This window comes from Gigantopelta aegis, chromosome 7, assembly GCF_016097555.1.
Source record: "Gigantopelta aegis isolate Gae_Host chromosome 7, Gae_host_genome, whole genome shotgun sequence".
Lineage (NCBI taxonomy): Eukaryota > Metazoa > Mollusca > Gastropoda > Neomphalida > Peltospiridae > Gigantopelta > Gigantopelta aegis.
The window spans coordinates 22,012,148-22,024,451 of record NC_054705.1 but is presented as its reverse complement, the minus strand read 5'-3'; the positions used below and the strand labels follow the sequence as shown (position 1 = coordinate 22,024,451).

The following is a 12,304-nucleotide window of genomic DNA, read 5'->3' as shown; positions in this document are numbered from 1 at the left end:
TGGAATCTCTCCCTGTTTAAAGAATTTGGATTTCTCGTTATCGGATTCAATATTTTTTTATTAATGGCCTTGATACCTACAGTGAATTTCTTCTTGGTGGATATGTCCAAAACAAAAGGTTTTGACCTGGAAACGGGAGCATTCTTTTTAACTGTAGCTGGGATTGCCAGCGTAGCCGGCCGAGCTATCACTGTTGCTGTGACTGTGTTCACGGGAGGGTCCAAGATATTACCAATTGGCGTCCTTTACCTAGCAACAGGGACATTTATGTCAATCGTGCCTGTTGCTAAGACATATGCTTCTATGGTATCTGCGGTTCTATTATACAACGTACCGTTTGGCGCTTCGTCTGTTTTATTCCCGTCTTCTATATATGAAGTGGCGGGCAATCACCGATATACGTCTGCAGTGGGATATACTGGTCTAATAGGCGGGGTAGCGGCGTGGATCAGCGGACCAATCGGAGGTGAGCTCAATAAACATTAAATTCATAACAGTTTAGGTGTTAATCTATTGATCACAAAAAGGTGTAGCCGTAATTTCGTTTTTCATTTTATGTAACTCCCAATTTTGTAATGTTCAGAACGTTAGACCCTATCTGGGTAATACAACTAGACATATCAAATTGTAAACAAGAAAATTCAAGCTGATGCAGGTCATTTTTAATCATAAAAAACGCCCAGAATAAATATACTTAAAAGATAAATTGTGTTTTGTTTAACAACACCACTAGAACACTTTGATTAATCATCGGCTTTTGGATATGACATACTGGTATAGTGTTTGAGAGGATAGCCGCTACATTTTCCTCCACTATAAGCAAGAAGTATTTTATATGCACCATATCAGACAGGATAGCACACACCACAACCTTTGGTATGCCATTCGTGGTGCACTAAGAAAAACGAGAAATAGCCTAATTGGCCCACCGATTGAGATCAATCCTAGACCGACCGCATATCTAGAACTTTTAATGAACTTACTTGTTTGTTTGTTAGTTTGTTATGTGGTTGTTGTTTTTTTGTTATTGATATCGTTTTCTATCTCTTTTTTTGTTTGTTACTTTATATCTTTTTCAGGTATGATCAAGGACCTGTCAGGTTCCTATGATGGCGTTGTTTACATGGCCGTGACCGGATGCGCATGTTGCGCCATATGTTTTGTAATTCTGTATTTTCATCTTCGCCAGACAGACAGACAGAATACCGCAGTACAAAATGAAGCGGTTGACACTTATCTGTAAAAAACCCAACAAAAAACAACAAACAAACAAGTTTATCAATGTTATTAGTCTTATTCATATGCTAAATAAAATATATAATACTATTATAATTCCATGTGTATGTTTGTTCAGTATCTTTGGAGGGAACCCGTTACATTTTGACATTATTTGCAGTGCCGCATTATCCATAAGGCTGACTAGGCTGAAGCCTAGGGGCCCATCAAAAGCAGGGGCCCATGCAACCTTTATTTTTTCTTTTAGTGTTAAATGTTAACACTATGTCGAGGGGCCCAAAGAAGCTCGAAGCTTAAGGGCCCTGCCACGGGTTAATATGGCACTGATTAGCTGCAACAGATATTGTATATGTAGTCACGACAACACATACCACGGCCTTTCATATACAACTCTTTACATATCTACAAGTGTTGAATTGTACTGGGGTGTTGTCCAAGATTCATTCATTCATATACCAGTCAGCAGCATTGGTTGGGATGGGAAAAACAGTCAAATAATGGGTCCATCGATGAGATTCGATCGTCGGACTCGAGCCCATCAGCCGAGCGCTCTATCTACTGAGCAAGATCCCGCTAATGCAACACCTTTGTACCCATATAGGGCAAGACAGTGTGTCTCATTCTTGCAAGTCGTTATACAGTGATTTGGTGATATACAGAACATTCTGTGTTCATGGTTTCACATTAATTACGAACGACACAAAGGACATTACGTATACTAATACGCACATATTAGAGTCTTACACATAAGAGTTGACACGTTGTTCATAAAGCCGAGTGGTGGAAAATACGAAAGGCAAACATGGCAATAAACGTAGCTTTCAACGACCATACTGATTGTGAAGTGGCGAGTAATGGCGTCTGAGATGAAACCACAGATGATTCCAAAACACAGACGACAGCATCGCGGACAGCATTATCAGATACAGCGTCGGAAGATACGGAATTAGCAACGACAGCATTGTCTATTTGTGACAGGTCTAACAACAAAGGTGTAGGCACAAACCAACAGACACAGAATGTGGACGGACCATGGACAACAGTATCTTCCAAAAGATCACATGAAAATGGTACGTTTGCTGTTGAAAACGCAATTCCAGATTCGGGAAACATAAGGTATATACTATATGATTCTTTCTCATTCAGTATATCATTATAATAATATCGTTTAACTTACATTTCTATATTTCTGGTGCATTTAAATAAATGAATAGCGGAAGTCATAATCTGAACTGTAGGTTGTTCATTTTATCTCTAAGCTGTAAAAAATAAATTATGGTTATGAGACAAAAGTCTTGGTTATAGTAATGTCGCTCTCAAATCTTCAAGTAGAGTTTGTAATGTGTCAGAGAACTTCAAGGCGTGTGATCAGAACCTGTTCTCCCATTGTCTGACATACATAGGCATAAGACCATTATCATAAGACATGTTGCGTCTTTGATTGCCCATAAAATATTAGTATTGAATGACACTAATTGTTAGGCTCGTCGCCAAGGAAGCTGAGACCATGTTAATATGTAGATGGCAGACGTCAGATTACCAATTGACTAATTCTTACTGTATATGTGAAAATAAATATATAAACTGTGTTGTATTTTAAATAACAGATTACTCAAATGGTCAAATGAACATAGTATTACACCATATGTCCAGTTTCAGTTTAAGCCAGGCTACGGCATAACGGATGTTATTTTCGCACTTAACACTGTTATTATGAACATTACTGGCCAGAAAAAAGAAAATTGTATGGTTGTGTTTTTTAGTTGTAAGATTGGTGAATATCTCAAACAGACAGCATATGCACATTCTCCGCTCATTTGAATGTCCATCCTCCAAATACACAATCTCTCGGGTATATATTTCTGTTTATGGGCAGTTTCACGGGAAAGCTTGCATAAAGTGTCTCGCTGGGACCCAAAAATTAACTATGCAGCATTCTATATAAAAAAAAAAAATGTTTTTAAAATTAGAGAATTGTTTTGTAAAAAAATTGGACCTACAGCTGTTACGGTTTATAAAATAATCAGTGATATGATTACATGCACAGCATACAAAATATGAGGACACATAGGTACAGCATAATCATAAGCTTTTTCTAAGGGTAAACTGAGGTGCGTTTTTTAAAAATAGGAAACTGTTAAGAGTAACTATTTTTTTCATTAATAAGGCCAACTATTTTAAGTTTTCTGATGATTTTTGGTAATATTTTAGCAATATTCTTCTATTTAAAAATGATTTATTTTAAACAAAAAACATTAAATACTAATCTTACAAACAGAATGTCTATAACTGAATTCGAAATGAAATTTCAATATGTTTTTTAGAATACTAGATAAAAAATAATGTTGATTGCATTAATATTAGCAGTAATATAAGCTTTCAAACAATGCAGTGTGGAAATGGCAATTTCGTTTCGAAGTGGACTTTTTCTTTAACATGTAGATTTCAGTTAAATAAACTGAGACTGTTCTTAATATTTTTTTAAATTTTAATTGATAATGGTATTAGGATATCATATTTGATATGAATCTGCATGTAATGGTGTAATTAGATAATTAACATTGAAAGATTACCTGTCATTCATATGTATACTGCTGCATACACGGCACACAATCTACTTAGCTTGCAATGTCCTTATTTCTCAGCTTTATTTTGTAATATTTTGATTTTACGTCCTGTAACTGTGGCAGAATAAAAGGGGCATGGCCTTCAATCATTAAGGTCCAAGAAAGATGAAACGACTTTCTAAGCACCCCACTCCGACAGTCGGGGGGGGGGGGGGGGGGGGGGGGGGGCCTTGTCCGTGGCCATTTAAATGTTGATGCCACTTTACACTAATGAAGGAATTTCATACAAATATGATCACCTTGAAGCACTTTACACTTCCATTGTGTATTGGTTATTCGTCCAATGTAATAACCCTCGTCATAGAAAATAGTATTCTTTAAAAAAAACCCATCAGATTCTGTAGTAATATGAACTGACCAGCATTAAGCAGCCACCTGTATAAAACAGCCATCTGTGTTAAAAGGCCAATTTGATACATGTCCTCCTTATGGTGAATGTTTAACACAGTTTGACTGTATATACACATGGCAGAATAAAGAACCAAAATTGATCATTGCACAACTTTCCAAGTGTGACAGAATAATAAACAAAGTTGACATCTCTCAGTCAAACCTCACTAACATCTGCAGATTGTCAACAAATGACTTCCATACAAGTCGCATGTACATAGCAACACCCAGACATGTCAATAGCAAATCTGCTCAACTTTAACATGTTGTAAAATGTCCTTTCCGGAACTTGAACATAGTGACATAAAACTGCCACTGCATGCGTGAAAGGTTAGTTAATTTTAAATTAATTTAAATATACATATAAGCATGTTTTATTTTTTTTAGTTTAGCTACAATTCAATAATGCATCACAATCTCAATTTTATAAATCTAAAAAACTTTTATATATTTTGCAGGTTTGTGTATGAGCAATTCAGACTAACATGGTATAATGTTTTGTAACCTAGTATGCATGTACTATATGGTTAATGTTTTGTAACCTGCCTGTATATATTTATTTGACCCATGTTTAGGAGGAGAAATTTTTAATGGAAATGTCTAGGCTCTATCTTACAATAAATATCTCAAAGTAAATAACAAAGTTACATCGATTTTTGTTCTTGACACAACTGTAGGTGTCTATTGTGTCTATAGTAATACAAAAAATAATTGTTGTAAAATGTTTTTTTTTTTTATTATTTATAGGTCAATGTTAACGACAGGACATCCTACAAATTATTTTTAACGGAAAACAGGGTTAGTTCTTTAAAATACTGTATATTTATAACACAACATCCAGTTTTAATATGGTTGGTAAAAATTTTTTACCGGTAGTTTGGTATTCAAATAAATAAAAATAAAAGTATCTATTTGACATCACATTATTATTAAAATAGTGATGGAATAATGCAAAAATGCAAATGAGACTTGTAAATGTGTTATTTTGATATATAAATATTCACTACTTGATGCAAACTCAAGATATTTCAATAAAATTTGGTTTGTAGGTTGCTATACCATTCACACAGGTACCTGTTAAATTTCAGCAGAACATAGCTTTTAATGTTAAAGTTATGACAATGTTATTCCAATCAACGAGCAATGACACCTTTCCCGTGAAACTGCCGATATGTATTATAATATAGTCTATGAGTCACAAGGCTTAAAGCACATAAACTATACTATATACAAGTATGTTGGTATTCAGTTTACGCAGACAATTGCATCGGTACGAAATATGGGTCGGGGTAAGAATAATGAAAACAAAGTGATTTGTGTATATTTCAATATGTATCATTTCTACCATTTGTAATTATAATAACAATAGTTTTTCAGTCGTAAATCCACATTTATGTGCAAAACTTGGCTACAAAAAAAAAAAACATTCAAAATATATAAAAATAATTTCAGAAATTCATATTCCTTAATGTTCTATACGAACGAATTGCCTTACAAACGTAAACGGACGAATTCCAACAGGTAGCGTAAAGTTATAGTGTTTTGTGAATCTAGGTTTGAAGACGCTGTCTTAGTTTGATGTCGTAGCAACATGTTTCCGACTATTAAATAGAGCTTTTATTATGACTGAACTTACATTTTTCTTGTTAAAGAAACATATATTCTTCTTCTTTTTTTTTTTTCTCGTTCCATCCAGTGCACCACAACTATCCCAATAGGTGGGCCAATTAGACTATTTATCGTTTTGGTCATTGCCCCACAAATGGTATACCATAGGCCGTGGTATGTGCTTTCTTGTCTGTGGGAAAGTGCATATAAAAGATCCCTTGCTGCATTAGGAAAAATGTAGCGAGTTTTCTCTGATGATTAGTTAATCAATGTGCTAAACAAAACAAACTTTAATTTTAAGCTTTTCTTCTTATTATTATTTTGTTTATTATTACTATTATTATTATTATTATTATTAGTATTATTATTAGTATTATTATATTATTCACAACAAACCACCAGTAATAATAGTATGTAATAATATGGCAGAAAAATTTGGATAGTATATCTGATATTTTACATGCCTTACTTAATTGTAAATACATTCTAAATAGTGTTATTGTCCTTAACATATTAAACCAATTGTACGAGGTATTAAAGGGACGGACCCAATTGTTTAAACACTACAGCATATGATTCACTATTAGAGCCATTTGTGATCACTGAAATCAAACATTACTTATATTTTATTCTTTAGATTGTCCATTTCTGTAGAACCGATGTGTTTCTGGTCACCCTGGTGTTTGTAGTATCAAATGTCGCATTTTTCATATTTTTAAAAACGCACGTGCGTCTGAGAAGTAGCGGTTTATTGATCCGAGTTCTAGTCTGTTTTAAGGATATTTCCTGTTTTAACGTCAAAGACTCTTCTTCGCTCTATTGTAACTTTATCCAAATGAAGAACCGGCGTCGTGGTTAGGCCATCTGTCAACAGGCTGGTAGGTACAGGGTTCGGATCTCAGTCGAGGCATGGAATGTTTAATCCAGATACCGACTCCAAACCCTGAGTGAGTGCTCAGTAAGTCTCAATGGGTAGGTGTAAACCACTTGCACCGACCAGTGATCCATAACTGGTTCAACAAAGGCCATGGTGTGTGCTATCCTGCCTGTGGGAAGCGCAAATAAAAGATGCCTTGCTGCTAATCGGAAAGAGTAGCCCATGAAGTGGCGACAGCGGGTTTCCTCCTCTGTGTGGTCCTTAACCATATGTCTGACGCCATATAACCGAAAATAAAGTGTGTTGAGTGCGGCGTTAAATAAAACATTTCTTTCTTTCTTTATCCAAATGACTTATAGGTTTGTATATTAAATAAACTTAGTGTCCATTTTATACGGGTTAAAAGTAGGGTCTACGCCTTTAAGAAGAAAAACAAAAACATATTTTGACAAACGAACATTTAATCTGTGGAATATTGTAGTAGGCTTTTCACATTAGGTAAATCTGAAAACTGAATACAACATTTGTCTACCCTTTTCGAGCAGGTGGCATTCGAAAACGAGGCTGAAGAAGCAGACTGTGCTGGTGGGAATATGCTTCTTCACTATGGTTATTTCCCATGGTTACGTCATGTCACTTGGTGTCCTCTTTCTACCAATCAGAGACACGTTTGGAGCGAACACCGCCGAAACAGCATTGCTGCAGTCCGTTTCCGTCGGGAGTTTGTTGTGCGGAAGTAAGTATGGATAAAAGGATGTATGGATGATAAAAAAATATCTCCTACGTGATCACAATCAAGAGCCAATCAAACGTTGGGATGAGATGTGTGGAGCAGCAGGACTGTTTGACCTTAATTTAAATATTCCAAGTTAATTAAAATATTTTTGAGCCAATGGTAGCTTTATTTCCTTTTATTTACATTATTTATATTTCATCTTTAAGTATATTTTATAAAATGTTCACGGTTCAGCAAGTGTTCGAGAAAGTCACAGAACCTTTCGCTGGTGTCCTATGTTTTATAGTAATACAGTTGATAATTTCCACTAGCCCAGACCAAAATTTCACTAGCCGGGACCGAGGGCTAGTGCATTTCTCGAACCCTGATTTCGATTATGGTTATGAATCCGGCTATCTAATATATTGTGATGGGAGTCGGTTGGGACTTCATCGTCGATCATCGGTTATAATCGTTTGGCAGCAACCGATCAACTTTCGATTACACAATCAGTTAGAATTCCATGACCATAAAAAGGCTTTGAATTATAAGGACAAATGAACCTATTGTCGTGTGCACTGTATATTTACATCTCGTTTTTCATCTAAACTGAAGGAACATTTACAGTTAACATTTTCCCACACAATCGATTATGGATTTTTGTAATCGATCATTCACATCGTAAGAGCCAATCTGATCAATTTTCGATTATAATCGATAATTGGAACACTACTACTAGTGGCGGTCGTCTTATGTGTGAAGTATGTAGAATGACATATTGTCCTGGGAAATGGAAGTCTTCCAAATGTCGAAACACGTCACAAGAGATAAATTTCGGCCAGCTAAGTGAAATCACTCAAACAGCTTCAGTTGAATTTCCATGAACCGTTTCAAATTACGCGCCAAAACTACATCACGAAATTGTGCAAACTATTTCATTATGGACCTAATTTTACGGGACATCTACAGCAAATTCAGTAACACTAAAACCAAACCCCGGCCTCTACCGACCCTGGTCGGGCTGCTTGTTATCTCTTGCACATGCCAGCGCGGGCGAACCCCTCTGACATACCCACCCCCACCCCCACCCTTCCTGTCCTGGACGAGGAGCCGGCAAACGTCTTTTGACCATATTTTGTGCAAAGGTATGACTTTAAAAATCCTAATGGTTTCGTGCTTTATATTTACGAGTGTTCCATCCGAAGGTGACGTGGTAAAATTGTGCATAACGACTCGTATGGACTGGAAACCTTTACAGAGAGCCGTTGTTTGTCAAGTTAACTGTCGCCCCCGGCCCAGTTTCACAAAGCATCGTAAACCTAGTTTTGAACGTAAACGTAATATACGGCTAAACCACAATTCTTATTACTATTAAAGGGACAGTCCTGAGTTTACAACCATTATAAAAATGTTTCCGACGAATAGAGCCTTTTTCAATGACGTAACATACAAATTAAACACATTTTCTTATTTAAAATATCAGTGTTTGTATTTGCAACTTGTAGTAGCCCAAACCGGATTTTACCTCCCAATAATTTCGTACGTACGAAACAATATATATCACGAATAAAAGCAAAAACATTAGTATACGACCGCAAACGCATTCGATATACGAACACTGGTATTCTAAACAAGAAAATGTATTTCGTATGAAACATTAGTCGCCAACAAGGCTCTGTTACCGTAAACATTTGAAAATGTCTGTAAATTCAGGACAGTCCCTTTAAGAGTACATGTACAATCAAAATAGGTTGGAGAATACATATTTTGTTTTGTGTTGTCCTTAAGATGCTCTATCTTTCGCATTGATGTAATGTTCTGATTGAAATAGATGCCAAACACCATTTCATGTAGACACATGACAGCTATAATTGTTAGTGGCAAAAGTAAACGTCATTGTTTTGTGAAAGTGGCTCCTCTATTCCACATTATATGGTAATAAATATCTATCATTATCCAGGCGGATCAAGGATTAAGTACAATGGTATATGCTTAAAGGCTAGGGAACCAAGCGTAAAAGGGCACAGGGATCAATTTCCTGAAAAGGGTACATCTATGAACATTGTAAAGCAAATTCTTCAAATAAGGTCAGTGGCGTGAAGCTCGTTTGATGTGCTCTCGATATAAGATCGATCCCTGTCGGTGGGCCCATTGGGGGTTGTTTCTCGTTCTAGTCAGTGCACCACGACTGGTATATCAAAGGCCAGTCATATGTGCTATCCTGTTTGTTGGATAGAGCATATAAAAGATCCCATGCTACTATGTAGCGGGTTTTCTCTCTACAACTATATATCGGAATTACCAAATGTTTGTCATCCAATAGCCGATGATTAATAAATCAAACAAACTTTATCGTTTTTGTTCAAAAAGGGGCAATTTAATCTCACTTAGAGGGGATAAGTACCCCTCATCCCTTCTTTGAGATTCGCCTGTGTCCGTCCTGTCATTAGGATTCAAACAAAATGAGGAACAAAGAAGAAGAAGAGAGTTTATTTTCATTTTGTTTTCGTTCAGGTGCTGTTGTAAGTCCTCTATTTCTCAAATATGGCGCTGGGCTTGTTGGATTTGTCGGGAATTTGTTAGCAACCATTGGATTCGTCGTTAGCTTCCTAGCTCCCTCGTTTCCGGTTCTCGTTGTGTCAGGTGGATTTATTACAGGTAATACGGTAATAATGATACTCTGTGCCTAAATTACGAAGTCTTTTTCTTGTTATTAAACTCAAACATTATTTAAGAATGTATAGATAGATGGTTAGATCGATATATAGATAGATATGGATATGGATATGGATATGGATATATATATATATATATATATATATATATATATATATATATATATATATATATATATATATATATTTACAGTGGACTGTTTAAACCTGCTTCCATCCACACATATACACGTGTCTAAGATATATGTTCTTTTAATCGTTTTAAAATCTGCATCCATGTATGATGTAAAACATAGTAAAAGTTGTTTGTTGCAGTACTTTGTTTGGTCATACTAAGTACGTTCTAACTTGCATGATTGGCTGAAGGAGGGCTTTTTGTTTTAGGAATATTTTATTTTACTTCATGACCTTATATATTTCTGTTTTAAGTGCTGCACACATTAATAATTATATAAATCTACCGATGGATTCAATGGGTTAATCAAATCAAAATCTTGTTCCTCTTAGTAGCAGCAAGAGCACATAATTACGTCGTCTTAAACGTTGATAGTCTTTTGAGTCTCAATAGTTAAACCAATGCTTCCGTACTAATTGTATTATTGTTCGGCCTCGGTGGTGTCTTGGTGAAGCCATCGGACCACAGGTTGGTAGGTACAGGGTTCAACAACCCAATGGGTAAGCGTAAGACCACTACACCCTCTTCACTCTAACTAACCACTAACCCACTGTCCTGGACAGGCAGCCCAGATAGCTGAGGTGTGTGTGTGTGCCCAGAACAGCGTGCTTGAACCTTAATTGGATATAAGCATGAAAATAAGTTGAAATGAAATGAAAGGGTTATTTTTGTTCACAGGTCTTGGCTTGTGTTGCCAGTACGTCATCAACTTTTCAGTTATCGGAACTGCTATTAAGAATGCCAAGTAGAGAGCTTTTGCTTTTGCACTGTTGGCCAGCTCTATCTCCATCGGATATTCAGTATATCCAATCATGACTGCACTTTTGCCTGGCGCGGAACCATGTTGTTACTAGGAGGAATAACCCTTCATTGCTGTCCAGCATTTCTCACCATCGCCGCGGTCTCGCGAGATCTCATACAAAAAGACTGGAAATTGGATGAACCTTCCGAGAGCAAATCCCACTGGAATATGTCCCTGTTTAAAGAATTTGGATTTCTCGTTATCGGATTCAATATTTGTTTAGTAATGGCCTTGATACCTACAGTGAATTTCTTCTTGGTGGATATGTCCAAAACAAAAGGTTTTGAACTAAAAACGGGAGCATTCTTTTTAACTGTAGCTGGGATGGCCAGCGTAGCCGGCCGAGCCATCACTGTTGCCGTGACTGTGTTCACGGGAGGGTCGAAGATATTACCAACTGGCGTCCTTTACCTAGCAACAGGGACGTTTATGTCAATCGTGCCTTTTGCTAAGACATATGCTTCTATGGTATCTGCGGTTCTATTATACAACATACCGTTTGGTGCTCAGTCTGTTTTATTCCCGTCTGCTATATATGAAGTGGCGGGAAATCACCGTTATACGTCTGCAGTGGGATATACTGGTCTGATAGGCGGGGTAGCGGCGTGGATCAGCGGACCAATCGGAGGTGAGGTTTACAGTTTTTTTTAGTAAATAATTTCTGTTTGGTTTGACATAAAAATAAAAGTAATAGTATTTTGGAAATGACAAATCCCCACTATTTTTGTGTGCACTTTTGAAACAAATCGGCACAGAAATAGATAAGTTGTACTAAATTACATAATATGAAAACAAGGCGTTCCCTGTGTGAAGAACTACATCTGAAGAGAATCAAAAGGGTGGAGGTAAAACCAATTGTCTGTTGCATATAAAGCACACAAGAACACCTTGATGTACCGGCCTCGGTGGCGTCGTGATTAAGGCATCGAAAATAAGGCTGGTAGGTACAGGGTTCGCAGCCCGGTACCAGCTCCCGCCAAGAGCGAGTTTTAACGACTCGGCGGGAAGGTGTAAGACCGTTACACCCTATTATTTCTCACTAACCACTATCAACTAACCCACTGTCCCGGACAGACCAGATAGCGGAGGTGTTTGTCCAGGATAACATGTTTGAACCTTAAATTGGATATAAGCACGAACATAAATTGTTGTTGTTGTTTTGTTGTTGTTGTTGTTGCTGTTATTGTTTTCTCCTCATC

At 36.7% G+C, this 12,304-nt stretch overlaps 2 protein-coding genes across 2 annotated transcripts in view; both read left to right on the top strand.

Annotated features, from left to right (window-relative positions):
* LOC121377779 (monocarboxylate transporter 2-like) overlaps positions 1 to 1,329 on the top strand; it is a 9,712-nt gene extending 8,383 nt beyond the window's left edge. The window contains exons 4-5 of the mRNA XM_041505868.1: positions 1 to 466; positions 1,080 to 1,329. The exon at positions 1 to 466 is cut by the window's left edge and continues 299 nt beyond it. Of these exons, the coding sequence (XP_041361802.1) occupies positions 1 to 466; positions 1,080 to 1,243 (630 nt within the window). The 3' untranslated portion in view covers positions 1,244 to 1,329. The remainder of the gene's footprint in view (positions 467 to 1,079) is intronic.
* Positions 1,330 to 11,144: 9,815 nt separating this feature from the next.
* Positions 11,145 to 11,756, top strand: LOC121377967 (monocarboxylate transporter 4-like). Its single transcript, XM_041506062.1, has one exon. It carries the CDS (start codon positions 11,145 to 11,147, stop codon positions 11,754 to 11,756), a length of 612 nt encoding a protein of 203 aa, XP_041361996.1.
* Positions 11,757 to 12,304: the final 548 nt, after the last annotated feature.

Coding starts and splice junctions, on each gene's coding strand:
- LOC121377967 (XM_041506062.1), top strand. CDS start 11,145: ATGTTGTTACTAGGAGGAATAACCCTTCATTGCTGTCCAGCATTTCTC.